At 43.7% G+C, this 24126-nt stretch overlaps 1 protein-coding gene across 1 annotated transcript in view; it reads left to right on the forward strand.

Annotated features, from left to right (window-relative positions):
- Ror1 (receptor tyrosine kinase like orphan receptor 1) overlaps positions 1-23343 on the forward strand; it is a 341308-nt gene extending 317965 nt beyond the window's left edge. The window contains exons 8-9 of the mRNA XM_060365964.1: positions 6153-6364; positions 19293-23343. Coding sequence (XP_060221947.1) covers positions 6153-6364; positions 19293-20723 — 1643 coding nt within the window. The 3' untranslated portion in view covers positions 20724-23343. The remainder of the gene's footprint in view (positions 1-6152; positions 6365-19292) is intronic.
- The last annotated feature ends 783 nt before the right edge of the window (positions 23344-24126 follow it).

Genomic DNA, 24126 nt, shown 5'->3' on the forward strand with positions numbered 1-24126 from the left:
GGGCTGGCTCACTTGTTCTACTCTGAAAGGGAGATAGTTCTCAGCACTCTGGGTCTCGCTCTGTGACATAGGAACCAAAACTGATGAGCTGAGGGTACAGTGCAAAGTCAGAGTATTTGCCACGTATGCACAGGCCCTGGTCCTACCCCCCACACACACCCCTAGCACTACAGAGCTGAACCATCTTTTGCATCCTAGCTCGGCTTTCTCTTTGGCCTAAAAGACACTTAGCTCCTCCTTTCCCTTACCCATCCTCTGCCTCTGGATGTTCCTCGCTTTCTCAAAATAGAAGATACCTCTTCAGAGTAGAAGACATTATTTAGTGTTTTGTAACCAGGGCAGGCAGAAGCGGGCTTCTGTGGTGTGTCCTTTCCCAGTATGGGCAGAGGAAGCTGCTTTGTGGCTGGCTGGCTGGTGCTATGTGATGCTCTTAGGGGCAGGCCTATCATGCTGTGTGGGTTCCACTTGAACCTCGAACTTGCCAATGAAACACATTACCGTTCTTCAAGGGGAAGGGAGCGAGTTATATCACTACCTGTTCGGACTCTGTAAATCATGGGTTTTATGAGTAAGGTCCTTCTTCAGCCAAAATGCAAATTCTAGGATTTATCTCTAAATTTCAGTTGATGATTTGAGTACATGCTTTTAGTCCCTAGGCTCAGCTCCCTGCGAGGAGGATAAGGAAATCATCATCACTGATAAGGTCAGCAGGCAGTTACCTAAAGTGTACTTTTCTACAGATTTATCTTGATTTGCCATTTAATGGTTTTAGTTAAAAGCATACGGCAAATTACAAATCCAGCCAATGCTGTAGCCTACTACCCCACCTTCCTTCTCACCCAGAAGCACGTCATGATTCAGTCAAGATACTTGGTCAAAATTTTTGCCAAAGATTTTGTGTGCTGGATTTACTGCTCTCCCATAGGTCTATAAAAAATGAAAGAGATTTAAAACCTACTGAATGTTTCCACCTAAAAATTAGCCAGGCAGACAGTGAGCAAAGGACTCAAAGGCACCTTTCTCCAAAGATCTACCTACAAATGTCTGACAAGAGGCCAGGTGTCCCATCTCATTAGAGAACAGAAATCAAGATGCTACTGAGCCACCACTTCATGCCTCTTAAGATGACTGCTATTCTCCACTTCCCCTCAAATCAATAAAAAGTGTGAGTGAAAACATGGGGAAGTTAGAATTGCTCGACAGCGTTGGCAGAAATGTAAAATAAACAGCTTCTGGGTAAAAAAAAGAAAAAGAAATACAAAGGGCTCTTTAAAAACTGAAAGTAGGATTCACATAAAAACTACTAGTCTCATTTTTAGATATTTATCCAAAATAATTGAACCAGGATCTTGAAAACATAAGCACCCATGTTCGTTACAGCAACCCAAATGCTCATGAATGGATGGTGTTACGTCAGTTTGACACCCATTAGAGTCATTTGGAAGGAGGGAATGGCAGTTGAGAAAGTGTCACCACAAGATTGGCTGGTAGTGTGTTTTCTTGACTGATGGTTATTTGCTTGATGAGGGAGGGTCCAGCTCACTCTGGTGGTGCCATCCCTAGGCTAGTGGTCCTAGATGCTGTAAGAAAGCAGACTGAGCAAGTTCTGAGTCATCCTGTCAGCAGTGTTCTCCCTTGGCCTCTGCATGGCCCTGCCCTGACTTCCCTGAGTGACGATCTACAGGCTGTAAGATGAAATCAACTCTTTCCTCCCCAAGTTGCTTTTGGCCCTGGTATCTCATCAGAGCAAGTAAAACCCTAAGACAGAGTATGGGAACTTGGTATGTGCCTACGATAGAATATTGTTCAGTTTTAAATAAAAGGAATTCTGTTATGCGGTACAACATGCTAGGCCCTGAGGACATTCATTAGTCAAAGATAAGATAGTCGCAAAAACATGCCATCTGATTCCATGTACGTGAGAATGGAAAATAGTCAAACCTGTCAAAACGGAAAATAGGATGGTAGTTGCGATAGTGGGTTTGGGGCAAGGAATAAGGATGGATAGGAGTTACAGCTTCACAAGATAAAAACATTCTTGAGGCCATTTGCCTGATAATACAAATATATTTAGCATCATTAAGCTGTATGCTTAAACGTGGTTGGTTTCATTCTATGTGTTTTTAAAACTGAAAAATCACTTCTTTATTAAGAAGGATTGCCTCATTTTTCCCTTCATAGAGGAAGAGAACGAAGCTCTGCATTTAGCTTTAGTAAGCTTGTTCAGATTCCAGCTGCTAAGATTCTCCTCAGCTGCTCACAGTTGGGCGGCTTCCCCCTCACTCCAGAGCTGCCCGTTTCATCAGCGATCTGAGCTATTACGATTTTCAGCAGAGGATTCACCTGAGAAGAAAGTGTGTTCTGCGTGTTTCTAGGCTCGGGTCAGGGGATTAAATGGCGGGCTGCCTACTGAAGGCCTAATTATGTTTCCTCCTCCCTTAGCCTATATTAAAGTATTGCCAGTGAAGCCTTCTGCGTGCAACAGACCCGCTTATTCTACAGTTTTCAAATACAAAGTGGCAGTGATTTCTGTTTTCTACGGTTTTTATTTTATTTTTTTTCAGATATCGTATTAAGATATGTTTCCTTTCCTTTGAATTGTAAGGTTCTGTAAGCTTTCTTCCCAACTTCACTGTTTAAAATCAGCACATTTTGTTTTAACTCAGGAGTCGCATTTAAGTTGGTAATTTCGCTTTATCAAAGTCCCTCTTAAATAAATAAAAAAAAATATGTTTACCTTGCTTTAAGCACCAGGGTATAGAAAGGGCATTTGCTCTGTTATAGTTAGTTACTGATCAAAGTATTGAGTGGCATTGTGAAAATAAAATAGGAAAGTCAGGTATGTGCCAAACCATTCATTTTTTTTTAAATGAAACTAACCACATGATCTTGACTATAGTGTTGGTTCCAAAAATCGCAAATACGTAACAATGATGGAACAGGTGCATTTAACTTTTAAAGTTATCCCAAAGGATTAAAAAAAAGCCTTCACCGTTCTAGTTTGGAGCCGGTTTCTCTGCAGTGCATTTGAGGTTTCTGAGCTATAAGAACAATGGTCCTTGGTCTAGTGTGATGTGTATGCTTGTGCCAAGTATGATCCCCACAGATAGGAGTCCTCGTTGATAGAGAATCTTGGAATCTAAACTGATGAACATCATCCCCCTCTGACACTATGGGTAACTGACGGTGACTTAATTTGGGAAGCATGGTGGTGCTGGTGGAGAGCCCTCCGGTGCTGCCTCGCTTTGGGCCATCATTTATCCTTACCGGGCTTCAAGGTCTCGGCACGAAAACTGAGATCACGCCAAAGTGCCGGGTTAAAATGAGGAGTGGAGATGCTTCAGCTGCCAGGTGAAATGGATCCGTGAGTAAAGGCACTGGCCGTCAAGCCTGAAGTCCTGAGTTTGATTCCCAGGATGCACACGGTAGAAGGAAAGAACCAACTTCCTCACATTCTCTGACTCCGCAGGCATACTGTGGCACAAATACACCCTACACACACACACACACACAAATACACACCCTGCAAGATTTTTTTTAATTTAATGGCCACTAGTGGTTACTTTTGTAATTTTTTTCATAAAAGCTGTTTGTTGTTCTATGGAGCATCTTTTTTTTTTTTAAGGCCTGTTGCGGTGGCTGCTGAACCCCCTTCTAGCTGAGAGCAGACAGTACAGGGGAGAGGAATGGCCTTGAAATCTGGGGATACCCTGAGCTTATCTTCCGTCTCTCCCAACATGACCGCCTATTGTCCCTTGGGACTCTCTGCCAAGTCTGAGTGTGTTAAAAGGATTTAGCCTCTTGAAGTTTATTCTCCGACAGACCCACAGGAGCATTTTTTTTTCCCAGACCGCCCATTTACAATAAAAAGGCCTTCCTTCCGTGCCTAATCTGATAGGGAATGAATGCAGAATAGACCTCTTTGTTGGCAGACAGGTGAGATCCTACTTTCTCTTGTTGCTAAAACTCTGGGCCAGAAAAATACCTAGCGCTACATTAGCAGTAAATTAGCCTCGTTCCTTTTGTAATCGTTATGCTCATAATAACTTCACTGAAAATCCAAGAATGACAGCAGGGATATCCTGCTCATACTGAGAAATTCTATAATGTTAATAATAGAGCATCCAACAACCGAATAGCAATTTTCAATTATCCAGGGTTCTTTCGTGAACCTGATCCCATATGAGTCTCACATGAACCAAATAGGATTGGAAGACTAGCTATTATTATTCCTGTCCAATACAGGAAGAGGTGGAGATCAGAGAGGGTGGTGATTCTTGCTTAAGGTTATTTGGACTTCCAGCTCCAAATAACTCAAAATCCCCTTCTCTCTAAGGAAAAGTTCTTGAGTTGCAACAGATACTAGAACAGGTATTTTCCATGTCACTATTTTATAGCAACGTGTAAAGTCTGTAGTTTTTCATTTTGCATATTAGTTTGCTCGGCATGGCTAAGCGCTGGCTCAGCTTGACCTAGCTGATGACAAAGGCGGTATTCAAAAGTGTCTGACTGTAAAACATATGGTTCCTTTACTCTTCCAAATTGTCTTTAACCTGTGTACACGCATGCTCCCATTAGACCCTGGGCTGTGCATTCCTCCGCCCACTGGATTCTTTTCTGCCTAACCCCAGACATCGCAAACACGCTCACCATTAGAGAAAACTGTCGTCAGCTAGTGTGGGCCCCAGCAGCTCCCAGGTTTGCTCTTTACACATCATACTGGAAAGTGAGGAGCTTAGAACTCTGGTGGGGAGTAAAGGCTACTATGGTCACTTACCCATGCCTAGGGACCTCCTTTTTTAAGGGACTCTCGTGGGGTGGCATTGTCATACCATAAATCCTTCTGCTTTAGCATTTACAACAATATACTTTAATGACATTCATCTTCTCTATTTCCGTTAAGACTGTGAGTTGTTGTTGTTGACTATGAGCTTCTTAAGCCACAGAGAGCATGTGGTTAAGTCATTCTACACTCCCAGTTCCAAGAACAGATCTTGGTGCACAGTGGCTCATGTTTGGTGAAGGCGTAGAAGGATGGCTGAGTGGGAGCATGTTGATTCTTCCATAGAGTAAATAAGCTTCTCTGAAGTTTGTGTCAGTCAGAATGTTCGCACTTGAGGTTTTGTCAAAGACAGACTTCTGCTCTTGGTGGCCAGGGCGTGTCATTATCGAATCCCCTCTAATTACCATCCTGTAATTGGTGTGTTTATTTTACCAGACAAATAATTCATTGATGATGACATATGCCCAATGATTTTGGTTTTACTGGCCAGGCTCAAATTAATAAAAAAAAAGGCATGCCTCATATCTTTCTATACATATTATACTCTTTGCCAAGCAATGGTAAAAATGGATGTATAAGATTTCAAAAATATACTTCAAAGTGTTAGCCCTCACAGTTACTGGGTTCATATGAAACTATTCAAGGCAAATTCTGGGTCTTCAAAAAGTGTCAAGTTATACAGCGCTTCTGTGTTGGAGGGACTTGTAGACCCCTCCCCCTGCCAGAACGCTCACTTCCCTTCTAGATGAGAGAAAGTGAGACCCAGATTGCTGGATGATTTCGCTTGAGTTGCACAACTCACCAGACACTGAACCAGCCTGCCTGCAGGCCCCCATATCCTCAGGGCAGTGCCTTCTGAGACTGGGACTGGGATTCTGCAGTCATGTTGATCCTGGAAGATGCAGGGCTGGCCCTGAGTGCCCCTAACACCCAAGGCAGGGACACCCTTGGAACTCAGCGGTACCACACTGCAGCAGCTGGGCTGGGCTGACGGCCAGTGGAGGAGAGCCCTGTGGTCTGTAGTAAGACTTCAGTGTACACAGTATGCTCCCATGTCATTTCATTTCCAAGGTGTGAGAGAAATGCAGGTCTGCTGGAGAGGGGCATCACCAGAAGTCCCTTCACCGGTCCAGGACCTTCATCATGTCCCTCTGCGATTTTCAGATGTTTGAACCTTAAACTTTTAAACTTCAATAAACTATGTTGAGAGTTTGATAGAAACAAATTCATAATAAGCATTAGATCCCTTCTTTCTCGATGTGAGTCCATGTGTATAGAATAAATCGTTTAAGCTCTGCAATGTAATATTATACATCTGTGTTTTAGCCAGTATAACTCTTGCCTCCTTTTTTTTTCTTTCTGCACCCAGATTCCAAAGATTCCAAAGAGAAGAATAAAATGGAAATCTTGTACATTCTGGTGCCAAGTGTGGCCATTCCCTTGGCCATCGCCTTCCTCTTCTTCTTCATCTGTGTCTGCCGCAATAACCAGAAGTCTTCCTCACCCCCAGTCCAGAGGCAACCCAAACCCGTGCGAGGACAAAATGTAGAGATGTCCATGCTGAATGCATACAAGCCCAAGGTAAGATGGGTGGCATTCTCCAGGGGAGAGTGGACCGCTGCAACCCTGCCACTGAGCACCGAGGAGGCACACAGGCAGAGTTCAGCAAACATGGGGCCTAACCTCTGCCTTTGCCAGGGGTGGCTCAAGCTTCCTTTCGGCAGTGCATCTGTCCCAGAGTGGGGCAAGCCAGACCATACCCTTACAGCCAGCCAGCCAGAAGGGCTCTTGGCCAGGCCCACGGGGCTCATCAGGAGTAGGATCTGGTTTTCAAATTCAAAGAAGGAAATTCCATGCTCTTTTAACCAAAGAGAAAGAAAAGAACAATCTAACGTTGTTTACAAACTTGCTTGTTTTATGGTGCATGATATGAACAGACAAATCTGTTATGCTATACTATATAATTTTAAATGATTAAGATGGTAAATTATATGTCATGTACTTTTTGTTACTATGATTTTTTTTAAAGAATTTTTTTATGCCTAATTTAAATCCATTTTCCTCTGCTTTAATCTTTTAATAAAGGTTTTCCTCCCGGCCCTCTTTGAAGCTGTTCTATGATAGTCCACCTGGGCCTTCCCCCTCTCTGCTAGACCCACCCCCCCTTTTCTTGTTGCTATTGCTACACATCTTTCAACATGTGGGTTGCTTGAGGTCCCGGTGTGGATCCCAGGGTCACTGGCCTTGCTCTCAAGGCAGCTGCTACTCAAGAGCCAGCTCTGTAGTCCAACATGCACTGCCTCTCAGGAAAGCCGGCACCTCAGCCCCAGCCAGGCCCTTCTGCAGGGACTCATTTCAACAGTTCAGAGTTCTAGCTTCCAAATGCTTAGCTTTTCATCTTGTTCCAACTCCAGAGGACCCTGCGTGCATTCTACAAATATCAGACTCCTCTCTGTTAGGGACTGCATTATTCTTTTGACCTTGATAGTAAACTTTTAGGAAGAGCGATGTCTTCACACTCAAATTATCTCATCATCTTGCTTATTAAGTAGAATAGAATTATAGAGGCTATCACATCTCATATTATTTTATTTTGCTTAATATCGTAGACATGTTTTTTGACATGTGTCTTGAAGACACATTTGCAGGTACAAAGTCATATTTGTTGAAGTTTTCAGGTTTTTTACATGCCAAAAATTCACTTTCAAATATTGTTTGTTTCTTAAGCCAAACCACTGCTCACTAGTTAAGTGTAAATTTCCACCACTTACTAAAAAAATAATAATAATGTATGCCCTAGAGGTAAGTTCATGTTCTTTAGGCTGGGTTTGGTGAGAGTAGAGCTTCAATGCTTTTGAAATCCCAGCTTCTCATGCTTTATAGTATTTAATATTATGCTGTACTCATTTTTTTACTTTATCCTACTCTAAAGGTGAAGGAAAGAGTCCACATTCTCAGAGCAACAGTGGCCTTTGCAAGTACTTTTACGTATGCTATACCTTCAAGATTCCCATGCAACAGCCATGGTTCTGAGAGTTTATTTCCCTATCATTTCTCTAGCACTCAATTAGTTGGTTGCAATGGGCACAGCATGTAGTAGACACTGTCTTGGGGAGACAGTCCCAACAAACTGTGCTGGAATCCATGGAAAAGTGACTTCTATTCAGGAAAAAAAAAATCCATTTTATAGATTAGCTTTGCTCGTTACCATAATTCCATTCTTAGGTGGAGCCTTGCTTGTAATACTCAGTCTCTAAGCAGCAGGAATCTCTGAATTACAAGTTTTTTAAAGAAAAAGTTCAGAGTCCTCTGTGGTATCAACAGAGAATGTTAGTATTGGGACCAACTCATGAATGATGAGGCTCATAGCAGATCTTCTATGAAAGAGGTTTATTAGGTGGATATGAAGAGAAAGAGAGAAGGGAGAGCAGGACATGATGGGGAGAAAGAGAGAGAGTCGGGGGTGCCCCAATAGAGAAAGGGAGAAGGCCAAGAGTTAAAGAGAGACCAAGAGAGAAAAAGACCAAGAGAGCAAGAGAGAGATGACATGTGGGTTGTCCCTTTAAGGGGCAAGGTAACCGTGCCTTTTAGGTGTGGCCACCTGGCTGGTGACACATGATGACATCATAAGTTGCTAGGCAACACAGAAGCAGGTTTTGTTCCAAAATTCTAACAGTTAATATATACTGATTAATACAAATTACTAAGATATATATACTGGGAGCTTTTATATCCCTGATCACACTTGGTCTTTGCAGATATTACATAAAGTAGATACTACTATGCTGTTGGATAAGTATGGAAATCTAGCTACCAAAAAAAAAAAAAAAAAAAAAAAAACAAAAAACTAAACCAAAACATGAAATAGTGCAGTCAGTATCACAGACTCAATAATCCACGGGCACACAACATGGATAGAAGATTTTCCAATTCTAAGCGAAACCCTTGGTCTCGCCAGCTCATAAAGTTTTTTGCAAAGGAAAGTGGGAATGAGGGAGTGCTGAGCACTTGGCCACGCTGTGCTGGGTAGCCAGGGGCACCCTGGCTTCTCAGAAAGCTTGAAGGGTTAAGAGTGCTGTAGCCCAGTGCCAGGGGGAACATGTAATATTTGGCCAGAGTGAAAACCTTTCTTTACTCTCCATGATCAAAGAGACAAATGCGAGAGATATTGGCACGAGATTTGATGGGGCAGACATTGTTTCATTGTCTCTGACTGATTTTTTGACATGTTCCTTGAGAAATTTCCCCCGTGTGGAGAGTTTGCCAGTACAGGATTTGGTATTTAGCCACAAAATGGCTCACAAGCTCTTCTGGACCACGCCAGGAAGTAGGGCTGGCTCAAGTATTTGACTGCATTGGGGGAGGGGAAAGAAGCAACAAAATAAATGCTACTCCCGCCCCCCCACACCCGCCCCCTCTACTCCTTAGAGATTTGGCTCTGGGTTACCCAGTTGTTTGTTTTGGTTCTTACTGAGTGCCTTTCCTGAAAGAAGCACAAAGGGCTCTGTAGCCCTTTAAGAAAATTCCTAAGTGTAAACAATCATCTCTAAGACTTCTTTGAAAGGTCACTGCCACATAAATATTGCATTGTGCCTATAAAAATCTAAAGGAAGGGGAAAGCCCTGAGATCAAGCATGCTGCTGGAGCCAAACGGAAAGGCTATTTGGAACCAAGGGATGAAAAGGGATTGAGGGGTCAATGCTGGCCTTCTTCAAGTTTTTCCTTGTCCTACTAGAAAGCCAGAGGTCCCCAAGATTCTTAGTTATCCAACTGACTGTGCCTTTCAGAGTGGAAGCTATGTGTTTCCATCTCTGCTCACTGGTGGAACTACTAACATTCCTCTTCGGTGTCTGAATTAAGGAAAAGACCTCTCCTGGAGATTAGATTAGAATCCCCCTTCTCAGAAGACACTAAGCAGCCACAGCAGACAGACTGGCTGCAAGGCCAGCCTGGGCCCCAGAGAGGATGCTGCAAGAAAAGGCTCTTGATGGGGCCTCAGTTCACCACTGAGGTGGCTTAGCAGAGGCGGAGGCAGACAGGAGGTGAGATGCTCTCCCTTGGGTACCCTCTCAGGGCTCAGAGGCTCTAGGAAGCCTCCCAGCTCTTCACTACTCCCTCAGCTCTTCAGAGAAAGTAGACTCTGGCTGGAAGAAGGGATGTGTTGGTTTGTTTTCCCAGCAAAAGATTGTGAGCTGCATAATTTTTTAAATATGTCTTCAAATGGTGACCAAACTAAACAAAGTTTTTCTATATTGTGCTGTGAATTTTCTAGTTGATGAGAGTTTTTGGTTATTGTCTCTGCCCCCTTTGGGAGCTTTGGTTTGGTGGAGGTGCTGTAGAACGTGAGGAACCCGGAAACTGATTTTCCTTCTCTCTGATTCCCTCTGCCTTCACTTCCCCAAACCCTTCCCAGTCCTCAAAAACAGACCATGTGGCAGGCACAGAGGACATTCAGCCTCCTCATCTGCCTAATTAGTTAGGCAGGTGGAGAGCCTAGAAGTCGGGGTAGTTTAAGAATGGCTCAAGGGGAAGAGGGCAGGCCTAGGCAGGCTGCAGCCCAAGGCCAGGTAGCTCTGAGGTCAAACTCGTCCATCCCTGACTGATGGGGAGAAGTGATGGGGAGACCCTGAGCCACCGGGCTTTCTGAAGCTAAGCTTCAGGTGAGCCCACCCTCCTCCCGTCAGCTGCTCTGTTTTTTAATTTGTAGGCTACCTGTCTTTCCTCTTCAGACTGATATTTTTGGACCCATCTCTTTTGCCAGGTCTTCAAGGCCCTGCTGTGGCCTGGCTGCCCTTTATTGAACACCTGTCCTTTCCAGGTATCACACTGCTTTTGTAACCGAACTGTCCTCAATAACTTTCCCCAGTCAGGGTACTCAAGAGTACCAGTGTACTCTTAAGTACTCCCTAAGTACCAGAGTACCAGTTCCAGAGGAACTGGCTTCAATTCCCACCACCCGCATGGCAGCTACAACCATCGGTAACTTCAGTTCCAGGACATCTGATGCCCGTATCTCGTTTCCATGGGCAACAGACATGCATGGGGTGCAGAGAAACATGTGCAAGCTAAACAGCCACAAACTTTTTTTTTTTCTTAAGAAAAGCCTTTTCTACTTAGTCTTCCAAAGCCTCCTAGCTCACTGTCTTATTAACACAGCCTTCCGGGACCCACTAATGGTGTGATTTCATGCAGCAGCCCCATCCAAGTGTACATCCTCTTCAATGTCACTGAAGCTTCTAATAAGCTAAACCACTATCCTAAGATCCTTTCTTTCCCCCTTGCCTTTTCTCCTGTCTCCTTGCTTTCATTTCCTTTTCTGCAGCTGCTTCTTCACTTCCCTGGAGGGAAACATCTCTTTTCTATTTTCTCTGTCTCATTCCATCCTCGGGGAGGGAGGGGGCTGTAGCTCCCCCTGGGTTAAAATGACCAGACTCAAGCTATAAAGTTCACCCCCGAGCCCCAGAACCCTCCTCGACTGAGCCTAACTCTTCTAGCCACATTTTTCTCCCAGCATATTGCTAGGAGGTAGTCTGATAGTCTTCAAAGAGCTGGGATTTAGAGGCAGAAAGATTGGATTACAGATCTTGGCTCCATTATCTACTGGCATGAGATCTTAAACAAATCACTTACTCAACAATTCTCTGAACCTTTATTTTCCCACCTGTGAAGGAAAGATAAAAATAGTTCTTAAGAAGAATGTTTTTGACACTTTGAGGTGGTATATATGTCTGGCACCTCACAGGTAGAAATAGCTAGAAATTCTTTTTTGTTGTTGTTGTTCTGCTGATAACTACAAACCTTTCTGAAGCCAGTTTGAGGAGGGCAGTGTGGGTTTAAAGGAAAACAAAAGGGCCCATCAGCGGCCCCAGCACAACTTGGAAGAAACAGAGGCAAGAGAATGAGAGTGAAGGCCTAGACCTAACTCTTTGGACAGCTGCGGTATTTATTTATTGCAGGTGCCCACTTCCTGGATAAAATGTACCAGGGTTGCTGTGTCCCTCATCTCAGCTGGAAAGCCCCTGCTCAGAAACTACTTCTAGGGAATGGGCCCCACCAATAGGGATTGTGAGTGGGTTAACTTCCTGTATTTCATCACTGAGGTATGGCTGTTGTATCTTTACAGGTTTTGCATAACTTCTTCGGAAGGAATTCTCATTTGAGTCTTAAGTTTGGGGTGAAAAAAACCCTGAAGCTTGAGATTAGTTTTTCCCCACAGTCCCTCAGCCTGCAGGAAAAGCCAAACCTCCTACCCAGGGCTGTGTCCACAGTCCAAAGACGTCCTCTTTTTAATCCACTGCTTTAGTTTTTATGTTTGCTGAAATACGTGAGCACATAGGACCAGCGTGATCAATCTGGTATCTGAATCAGTGGCTGGAGATCACTAATCAAATTAGTGACTAGAGATGAAAACCAGGAGCTAGAGAGATGGCTTGGTAGGTAGGGGCATGCACTGCGCTTGCAGTAGACAGGACTTCAGTTCCTAGTACTGATGTTAAATAGCTCATAACTTCCTGTAACTGCAATCCAGAGGGTCAGATACCTCTTCTGAACGTAGGCACCTACATTCCCATGCACCTCTATTTTAAAAGAAGATACAGGCACCTGTTCTGTTGCATTTCTGAGCAGAAAAGAAACCTCTGGACGTTATAAAGGAACTCCCAGAATCAATACTAGTCACAAAACACTCACATGATCAGACAGTTGAAGAGAAAAGAAACGCTTCTAAAGTTACATTCCCTCCAGAGAAGGACAGCTGATCAAATGTGGCAAAGTCTGGGTTGAACCTTCTGCTAGAATTTGATTGCATAAGTCAGAAGCCTCTTAATTCAGCTGTAGTCTTTTGAAACTATCCATAACCTTCCCAGGGGCTAGATGCTGAGCCTTTAGAATTTAGTCATCTCTGTTTTATGAATGGAGTCAATTGTTTTACCTAAGAACCAACAAGACATATGGGAAAGGAAGGAAGGCAGGCTCTTGAGGCAGAGTCCACAGGCTAAGGGACCTTCCATTTAAATAATCTTCCAGGTCCTTGTACTCATTTCAGTCAAAGGTACTGTGCCTAGGTTCTGCTCACTTACCCAGTCACCAACAGAATGCCAGTGTGTAAGGCTGAGCTCAGAGAACAGAATATTCTTCGGTTTTGGACATCCCGTTTGCCTTCCGGTAGTCACCATGGTTTAAAGTTGGAGAGCCTTTCAGGGATCAAGTGAAGAACTCCACAGCCTTTTCCAGAAAAGTGCTAAACTTTGGGATCAGGCTTACTTGGATTTGAATCTCGGTTCCATCATTTAAGGGTTGTGCTTCTCTAGGCCAGTTGTCTAACTGTTGAAAGCCTTACTGTCTCTGTTCATGAATGGAGAAATCACAGGATGAAGCCCCGAGGACTATGATAAGGATTGAATGGAGTTTTGGGAAAAGCGTATGACAGAGAGACAAGAAAGCATGAAGGAGTCATTCGCAAAGGATTTCTGAAGTCCCAATTGAGCCTTTCCTAACCAACTATTCAACCATTTGAATCTAACATGTGGGGAAAACATATATTAGTAAGCCAAAGTTAAGCTCTTGATGTTTAGCACATGACAAGGATTCACTATATGGCTGCTCTAGGCTGAGATTATGACATTCATGTCGGAGCTCTGTTTCCCCTCGCATACAACAAGCCAGTATGCAAACCCTTGGCTATTCCAGGTTAGTAAAATCTATGTTAGCATAGGATTCAATATATTAATATAGATTAGATAAGTTGTATGGCAATATGTGACCAGTCCATAAAACACATCCTAAGTAACTGGCTTTCCATTGAAGGCATAGCTCAAGCTCTCTCTAGAACCTTGAATCTCACTGATACCAGAAGATAAGCTAGGAGCTATTCACTGGTCAGTAGCTTGTACTTTCCTTCTACCTGGCATTTCCAAAGCACCTTGCTTGGGTCAGAACTGCTCAAACAAGTGCATTGTCTAGGCAGATCTGGTGCCTGCTTAATGGAGATGTGTTGGTTGGTACTTGAGGGTCACAAAAGAGTCTGTCTCCAAGGCAAGCACATCTCAGAGAAAACTATGCCCAAAGAGAGGGCAGAGCTCGTAATGCCCTCTTCCAACACCCCGCTCGCTACCAAAACTACCTCTCTCATTTTGGTAGGGCCAGAGCCTGTCTCCTCACTCATAGATGGGCAAGCACAAACACCACAGTGTGAGACCGTCTCCGCCCTTGCAAACGCTTGCGTTTAGGTACAGTCTGCTTCTAAAACAAAACAAAACAAAACAAAACAAAACAAAACACCATGGATTTGCAGTTGGCCTGGTCATTGAAACATGAAGTGACTTTGCCTGGAGTGACAGAGACGGCAGGGGCTGGAGACTGAAGCTTCAGGGTGACTTTGTGGAGATGAACTTCAGTCTTCCTTCAACACCTGTTATCGGAGCTCCCTTCCTGCTCTAGGCTTCCTTCCCCTCCTATACTACACTGTAGCTCCGTCCTGTGCAGAGAGGTGGAAAGTCTTAAAGGGAGACCCGTACTGTAAGTGGACTGGGCCACAGAGAATCTCACCTCATTTCACGCTAGGTAGTCTAATCACTCATGCAAAAGGAGGAAGAAGCACCCAGCCTAGCATCAGCTGCCCTGCCCAAAGCATCATCTTATTCACATTCTCACCTGAGGTGAAACCTCCCCAAGGTAGAAAGATAACGTCACGGAGGTGGCTCTTGTTACCCATCTGTACCCATCTCTATACTAAAAGCACTTTTAAATTCTGCCCATGGCTTATCACTTCCGTATCACACATGAAAGGAGAGGAAAAGGGACAGGCCTACTTACCACTCATCCCTGAGACAAAAGGTCACCCTCATCATCTTGGCCTCAGAATCTGTGTCTTGACAGGCCTAGACCAGATACATATCAGACTCTGAACTTGACTGTTCTTCCCTTTGTTTTCTGAAAAGAGCTCATTTCCACACTGTCCGGTGGCTCTCCAGGAGTGATGGGGGTGGGGAGCGTGGGGGAGGGGTGAGAAGAAGCCCTGTTAGACCCTGGCCAATGTATCAACCTCTACATCAACTTCCCCCTTCCCCCTCCGTCAAAAATTATATAATTTTTTTTTTTAAAGCTGAACTGAGGCAGATGTGTGTTTACTTTGAGAAGTAAAAATGTTAACATTTAAACTGAAAGCCTGTTTCGGTTTTAAGGTACTTAATTGCCTTACAGCATATAATAAACGCAGCCCATCTCGTCATTCAACTAATGGAGGGGGTGATGAAGAGATAGGAGCCCAGGGCCCTTTGTACTTCGTTTACTTTGGCACTGTGCCTCATGTGTATTTTACACTTCTTTACATTTTGTACATCCCTGTATGACAAATACTTGTCAAACAAAAACTAAACAGATTTATAACCCCTTAACTTGAAATGAGCCAAAATTGAACTGCCAAAACTTTATGACTTCATTTTCTTTCATAGTTTTCCACTGCATTGGTTCAAACAGACAAACCCCACTTGAGGTCAAGCAGAGGTCATTTCACTTTCATTACTAAAATATAATTTACAATATGCCAGACCTAAACAAGTTTAGCCTAAAGGGTTTGTATAATGTAAACCACCTGTTCCTTAACAATACAGCTAATTTCCTGCCATCTCTGAGCGGTCTACTGATGGCTTCTTTTAAGGGGTTTTATGATTTTTTAACTAGTTTAGGATTTATGTAAAATTTGAAAATGAGTCTGTAGTTAAGACTCATTTGTACCAAGTAACTTGAGCATTTTTTAAAATGCAAATCACTGTGTAAATGGCTCCCCAGAAACCAAGCTTGGAGTCAGTGTTCCTGGCCATTTTTTAGGCTAGCTGCTGCTCAGGTGTTCAAAAGGAAAACCTTGCTAAACTCTGCCACGTTAGGTGTTTCCCTACTCGTTCCCAGAGCAAGGCCTCGGGCTTGGTTTCGGGTGACTCTTGCAAACCTTTCCTTCCTTAGATCAGTTAGAGAGAGCACACTTAGCCGCATGCTGCCTAGCTTACTGCTGCTGCTGAGAGGTGGCAAGAGACAGTGGGGTCGCAGTGTAGCCTTTTGTGTGTCTACACAGAAAGCTAGAACCATTTACAGCCCACTCCCCCCCACCCCCGGAATATGCCACCATCATCCAGGTGAGTCTCAGAGCTCTGCTCAGCCTCTGGAGCCATTGCTCTGCCTAGCCTGCTGGCCAGAGCTTTAGAATGGCTTTCCTGAACATTTTCTATGCTTTCTTCTTTTCCTCTTCTTCACCTGTGAAATGACAAGACAAGTTCTCAAAGAGGTGGGCCAATGTGAGAGAAGGAATTTGCTTAACTCAGTGGAGGGGAGGGGCAGCTCCAAAGACTGGAACCCACAGGCCAGGCCCTTGCCAAGAGTCTGCTCGCCCCTTCTCTTTCTGTTCCCAGGAATTTGTCCTGTTCTCATCTCCATTCCACCTGATCTCTGTCTCCATCCACACATCCCAGAAAGAGGAGCACTCAGCAGGCTACACCTTACCTGCCTTCAGGGTCCAAATTAATTCTACATTAATTTAAAGAATACTTTTTTAAGGAAACTTAAACCAACTATACCGTAACAGAGAAAGTCTAACAAAAATTAAAAAAAAATTAAAGCCAGGTACAGTGGCATATGCCTATGATCCCAGCACTTGGGAAGCAAAGGCAGGTGAATCTCTGTGAGTTCGAGGCGAGCCTGGTCTGCAAAGTGAGTCCAGGACCGCCAAGGCTACACAGAGAAACCCTGTCTCCAAAACCAACCAACCAAACATACATCCAAAAATTTTAAATCCAAAAATTTAAAAATTAAAAAAAAAAATAAACCCCAAAACACGTTTAAAAAAAATAATTACAAGAACTCTGTAGAACTAATTGAGGCTGTATGTGGATCTAAATCATCCACAAAATTTAATCTACTTCTGGATGGATGCAGAGACGTTTAAAAACTCAAGATCATCGGCTACCACATAGGACCAACCCTGCAGGCCTGCAGTCAAGTGTTGTTCAGGAACCAACTAGCATTAGTGGAAAACAGCAGAGTCAAGATGCAAACGCAGATTTACTTGAGTTCAAAACTCATTGAAATATTTATTCATTCATTCATTCATTCATTCATTCATTCATTCTGCCACGGGCTAACTTCAAGCTATGTAGAGAACTGTGCACTCCAGTTCTAAAAGTTTTTTTTTAATTTATTTTTATTTTATGTACATTGGTGTTTGACTCTGTGTATGTCTGCGTGAGGAGTTTTAGACAGTTGTGAGCTGCCATATGGGTGCTGGGGATTGAACTCGGGTCCTCTGGAAGAGCAGTCAGTGCTCTTAACCTCCGAGCCATCTCGCCAGCCCCAGTTCTTAGTTTTTTGTTCTCAGTCTGATAGTCTGTTGATTTATGGCCTAGTTTTCATTTTAGTGCTTGGTCCCTTACTCATCCTTATCATTAAAACCTGAAAATCCGGTGCAGGTTGAAAAGTAATTAACATCTACTACGTGGCCGGGGTAGCCACTGGATCCCCTTTCGGTTACATCATTACCATCACCTGAACATCATGCGGTTACTCTCGCCTGAAAAAGGAACATCGTCCCGTGCTGTGAGAAAGACAGTCAGTTTAATTTACTGCGTTTCTCATTGCCACAGCTTGTCTCCCAACAGATCAGTTCCCACAGAATCACACCCTAAGAGCTGAGAATGGAACACAGTGCTAGAGTGTGCTTAGCATGATGGGTGAGGCCCTGGATTCAATCACCTGAACCAAAAAAAAAAAAAGGCAGAAAGAAACAATTTAGACCTGCGGTTCTCGACCTGTGGTCAAAACCATGGAAAAAAACACATAGTCCTGATGGTCTTAGGAACTGAGACACGGCTCAGTAGCAAATTAATTACTGGCTAACTGGCTAATTTTGTTTGCAGAAAGACCTGTTCCTTGGGGGTCACCTAAGACCATCAGAAAACAGAGGTATTTACACTATGATTCAAAAAGTAGTAAAATTACAGTTACAAGGTAGCAAAATAAAATAACTTTATGGTTGGGGGTCACCACAACATGAAGAACTGGTTTTAAAGGGTGGCATCATTAGGAAGGTTGAGAGCCACTGGTCTAGACCATATAAGCAAAATAGTAGGTAGACTTATAACTGCAGAAGAAAAAATTATTAGTAAGATGGAAATGTTAACCTATGATTTTATACTCGGCTAGTTAATGTTAGCAGAATATAGCCCTTGTTTTTGCCTGCATGTATGTCGGTGTAATGGTGTCAGATTCTGGAGTTACAGACAGTGGACAGCTGCCAGATAGGTGCTGGGATTTGAACTTGGGTCCTCCAGAAGAACAATCAGTGTTCTCAACTACTGAGCCATCTTCTCAGCTCCTAAAGCTCTAAAGTATAGAAAACCTGAGACGAAAAATCTCTACCTCCACTCCTTTTCTTTCTAATCCCCACGCCTACATCCCCTATGAGCCATTGCTCCTCCAAGCCTCCTTTTACCCGTTTTCTATATTTTCTTATGCATGTACCAAGAAATGTGGACAGGTTCTTTCTATTCCTCCTCTCATACAGAGGTCAGGTACAGCATTAGCTGCTTTGCTTTTTCTGTTGAACTGAAAGCAGTAGGATGTTACAGATCATCCCATGTCTACACAAATAAAGCTCCCTTGTCCTTTTCCACAACCTTAGACTATTTGGAAGTCCCACTCCCAAACCCGCCACACACTTTTAATTTTTATTTATTTACTTTATTTTTTTGCCTAGGAATTAAACTTAGGGCCTTGCAAATGAAGCCACTCCTAACCTTTGAATGATATTCCCAGCTCTCCTTGAGAGTGGGATTTGGCCCACGCTCCCCTCAAACCCCTGCTTTCCGAATGCTAGGATTGCAGGCGTATGCCATCATGCCTTGCTCTACCGTCCCCTTTTCTGTTTTGTTCTGTTTTGTCTTTTCTGCTAGGGCTCACTGGGCGGCCTAAGATACCCTCAGTCTTCCCTCCTCAGACTCCGAGATGCTAAGACCAACTGCACCTACCGCCACACCCAGCTTCTTCCACAGTTATTAAAATCCATCTCCTTCAGGGAGATACTTGAGTCATTTCAGTCCTCTAATGGCCGACGTAAACAAGCCTTGGTGTGCAGGGAATTGCAAGCACCTTACCTTACCCTCAGCACAAGTATCCTATCTATCTACCTTTAAAATCTTTTTAAATTTTCCTTTTTTTTAATCTTTTTTTATTATTATTATTAATTCTAATTTATTCACTTTGTATCCCACCTGTAGCCCCCTTCCTTGGCCTTGGCCTCTCCTAATACCGCCCTCCCTCTTGGACCCTAGCCTATCAGGTCTCATCAGAACTGGCTTTATTGTCTTTCTCTGTGGCCGGGTAAGTTTCCCCCAATCCCCATCAGGGGGAGGTGAACAAAGAGCAGGCCACTGAGTTCACATCAGAGACAATCCCTGTTCCCCTTACTAGGGAACCCCGCTCGTTCGGAAGATTTTTAACCCCTCTCTTCCCCCGTTTCTTCCAGAGCAAGGCTAAGGAACTGCCTCTTTCTGCGGTGCGTTTCATGGAAGAACTGGGCGAATGCACCTTTGGAAAAATCTACAAGGGCCACCTCTACCTCCCGGGCATGGACCACGCCCAGCTGGTGGCGATCAAGACCTTGAAAGACTACAACAACCCCCAGCAGTGGGCAGAGTTTCAGCAGGAGGCCTCTCTCCTGGCTGAACTCCACCACCCCAACATCGTCTGCCTCCTCGGTGCCGTCACCCAGGAGCAACCCGTGTGCATGCTCTTTGAGTATATGAACCAGGGGGACCTCCATGAGTTCCTCATCATGCGCTCCCCGCACTCCGACGTCGGCTGCAGCAGCGACGAAGACGGGACGGTAAAGTCCAGCCTGGACCACGGAGACTTCCTGCACATCGCCATCCAGATCGCAGCTGGCATGGAGTACCTGTCCAGCCACTTCTTCGTGCACAAGGACCTCGCAGCTCGCAACATTTTAATTGGCGAGCAGCTGCACGTGAAGATCTCAGACCTCGGGTTGTCCAGAGAGATCTACTCTGCCGATTACTACAGGGTGCAGAGCAAGTCTTCGCTGCCCATCCGCTGGATGCCCCCCGAGGCCATCCTGTACGGCAAGTTCTCCTCCGATTCCGACATCTGGTCTTTCGGGGTCGTGCTGTGGGAGATCTTCAGCTTCGGCCTCCAGCCCTACTACGGGTTCAGCAACCAGGAGGTGATCGAGATGGTGCGCAAGCGACAGCTGCTGCCGTGCTCGGAGGACTGCCCGCCGCGGATGTACGGCCTCATGACCGAGTGCTGGAATGAGATCCCTGCCCGGAGGCCGCGCTTTAAGGACATCCACGTCCGCCTGCGATCCTGGGAGGGCCTCTCCAGTCACACCAGCTCCACCACCCCCTCGGGGGGGAACGCCACCACACAGACCACCTCCCTCAGTGCCAGCCCCGTGAGTAACCTCAGCAACCCCCGCTTCCCCAACTACATGTTCCCGGGTCAGGGGATCACGCCGCAGGGCCAGATCGCGGGCTTCATCGGCCCAGCGATACCCCAGAACCAGCGCTTCATTCCCATCAACGGATACCCGATCCCTCCCGGATACGCGGCCTTCCCGGCCGCCCACTACCAGCCTGCGGGGCCTCCCCGGGTGATTCAGCACTGCCCGCCCCCCAAGAGCCGGTCCCCGAGCAGCGCCAGCGGCTCCACCAGCACCGGCCACGTGGCCAGCTTGCCCTCGTCGGGATCCAATCAGGAAGCGAACGTTCCTTTGCTACCGCACATGTCAATCCCAAATCACCCCGGTGGAATGGGGGGTATCACTGTTTTTGGCAACAAAACCCAAAAACCCTACAAAATAGACTCAAAGCAACCATCTTTGCTCGGGGACTCCAACATTCATGGGCACACCGAATCTATGATCTCCGCAGAAGTGTGAAACGGGCGACTTTGGTAAAATACACCCTACCGGAAACAAACAAACAAACAAAAAACTAGAAGGTGGCAGAAAAGATTTATATTCAAATGTTTTGTTTTGTTTTGTTCTGTTTTGTTTATTGAAGGTTCTCATTTAGCGGACACTGCAACCAGTATCTTCTGTGAAGTTTAACTGTGTCTTACCGGAAAGACACCAGCCAGCAAAAAATAATAATAATAATAATGCACTGTGGGATTTATGCTCCATCAGAGTGTGTGATATGTCCGTGGGAACAGAGCATTTCAAGAACTGAAAACTGCAAAACCGATGAAGAGTCCTAGAACATTGTAATTAAATAGCAAACCAAAAAAAAAAAAAAAAGGAAGTCAAATGGTGCTGTGTATTTGCTTTTGGTCACCATGACTCATCTACCCCCCAAATGTATATACTGTAGCATTTGTCTACCTGCTGTCTCTACTTCAGGACAGATGTTCAGGAACTATGTCGATTCAACTTAGACTCTAGGTATGTTTGAGTTGGAAGAGGTGTTTAGCACCATGGAGGGAACTTTAGGCGACATTTTAAATCTCGGATGGAAATGAGCCATACAGACGTCATGACCACAGAAGTCCTCTCTGTAGCTGGGCTTCTCGGGGATGGTGTAGCGTGTCCCTGTGTGAACCTCCTCTCCTCATCATGAAGGCCTTTTCCACGGTCCCTTTTTGTCCCAATGTGTTTACACAGGCCCTAAAGAAGGTGGCTGCGAATGCTGGAGATGGCTGTAGGTTACAATTTGGGTTGTTGCTTCTGGATTGGGGCACCCAAGGAGGCACAGTCAAGAAAATGGCCCCTCAGCCCAGATCAGTATCCATGGGAGAGGGACAAGGGTTGTTTCATTGCTCCTTTAGTCAGCCTCTGTAGGAGCTTCCCTGGACCACTTATGCTGCAAACAGGTAATGCTAGAGGCAAACCCAGACCCATGCCTTGTAGTGTGTTTACAAATTGGCCAAGGTCTCAGGAGTGCTTACTGTTAACAGACTGAACAGGAGGAAACCCTGTGATGATACCAATAACTAGGAAATTTACACTCTCACTTTTCTTCATGTTTTTTTTTTTTTCCTGGAGATGTTCACTGATTATATTCTAGCACCAAGGATTGTAACATTTTATTCACAGAGCTAGCTTGAATCCAAAGACAGTGCATCTGTTTTGCAAAACGTAAAATGTCTAAAACATGCTGAGTTTTCCAAAAGATTACAAAACTCTGAATTCCTTAACCTGGAAACAATCAATTTGATCCTTTTTTTGCCTTCCTTAGAGGGTGACATCAAGTGTGCCTGTCCTAGCGCTTCTTGCCAATCATCTTTTACCAAGTTCAGAATCCTTGTGGGATTCAAGTTCTACATAGAAAGGGATTTTAGATTTGTTTTCTTTTTTCTTTTGTTAAAAATAAACTTTATTCTAAGAAAAAAAAATGTCACCAAGTTTTGCTTTTATTTTAAAGCTATAGAGACAAGATGCACAATCAATGCTGGAAATATTTCATGAGGGGAATATAGGAGTTAGGAAGACTCTGATGTCTCTGCTTTTAAAGGTAGAATTTGCAAAGAAGATCAAGGAAATCTGTCTACCAAAAATGTGCCTAGGTTTTCCCAAACAAACATGAACTTATAGGTACTGTGAACTCAAAAGAGTTGGCTATATTCAGATTTACTGAGCAATAAATTAAGACCTATTTTGTGGCATGAATAAGCTGATTCTATGTAACATTTCTTGAAGTGAAATAGAGGAGAAGATTTGTATCCTTTTGTTGCTATGCAACTGTTTAATGATGACACTTCAAACCACCATTTTGTATATCATATGACAATCAACTGTTTTTCAAGAATATTTATTTTGAGGACACATAGTCTCAGTGAATCTGAGTTTTCAAGGAGTCCCTTAAAGGGGAATTAGCATTCCATGAGCCAGTAAGATACCTTCTCTGGAAAGTCCTTATTATGGTTAAAAAAAAAAATAAATAAATTCAACTTAGTTTTTTTTTTTTATAAAGAACTAGAACATTTATTTTTAAGCCTTGCATAATAACTAAAGCCATTAAGGTGAGCAAACGAAATCTCAGAACCACTTGTTATAATGTATTAAAACAGCACTGTGGTGCTGCAGCACGCAGCCTCTTTTTATATTGAATGGTACCTTTTTCACAAGCTGAAAAATCTCACTTTGTTGACAATGTTTTGTAAGGTGATTTTATTTTCAGGTTTTTTTTTTCTCTGCACAAAACTGTTTATGACTTGTATCACAAAAGTGAAAATATATCTTCATTTTTATATCTGGTCTGTTTCCTTATTTCCTTTGCTTGTTTTTAATTCATTGTAGATTTTCTTCAAATGTATAATGGCAGTGTTCTGATAGATCACATTACCATGTCTTTCTTTATTCTCACTGCATGCATTTAATCACTGTATCGCTTAGTGTTTGATTTCTTCTTATGGGCATTCCAAATAGAAAAGCATGGACTTGTAATGACCAAAAAACTATTTTATATTGAGGATATATGCATTTGTATTTCACCACCAGAGACGATATTAAACACTGATTATTTTATGCTGCTGTTTATTAAAATGTTTACTATAAAATATGTCCTGAATATTGTATGTCATAGGAGCATTTGGAAATCTTCATATTATTTCTAGTGATTGACATTTCTCAGAAATTCTGAGAAATCACAATTCTTATTTTTGTCTTACTTCAATTAAGTGATATATTTTTAAGTAAAATTCAGAACTATGCTCACAGGGCTGGGAACACAGCTTAGTGATATAGCGCTTGCCTAGCATGCGTGATGCCGCAGGTTCAAAACAACACTACAAAAGAAACCAGATTTGGGCATTATTTTGTTAGTGACCAAAGTGGCGGGGGGGGGGGGGATCCTGATGATTTCATAATCAAGTATAAATATGCCTATAAATGGAAAACTTTGGACTTTTAAAATCAAAAGGATATATTTATAATGGAATGTAAACAATTGAAAATAAGACTAAAGTTGAATTATTTTTCTGCCTTGATGTTTCCCTATGAACTTAGCAAAACTCACACTTTTGGTCTCTAAAGAAGATTAGGCTGTGTCCAACTTAGATTCCAACCATGTTGGTAAAATAAAAGAGTTGGAGCCATTTAATTGACACAACTTATCTCTATGTCCCGATTCACCACAAAGAAAGAGCACCCCGTCCAGCAAGTAGCACACACTCTCAAGAAAAGTGAGTATCCTTGTGGAAGTCGAAAGGACATACTCATCTCTGCTGCTTAACACAGAAGGAGACAGAAGAAAATCTTCAGGGCCTTCTCCCTCTGTTTTCAGTACAGCCCTTGTCACCACCCCAACCATCAAACCCCCAAAAAAGCAACCACATCCCAACAT

The sequence above is a fragment of the Meriones unguiculatus genome, chromosome 12 (genome assembly GCF_030254825.1).
Source record: "Meriones unguiculatus strain TT.TT164.6M chromosome 12, Bangor_MerUng_6.1, whole genome shotgun sequence".
Lineage (NCBI taxonomy): Eukaryota > Metazoa > Chordata > Mammalia > Rodentia > Muridae > Meriones > Meriones unguiculatus.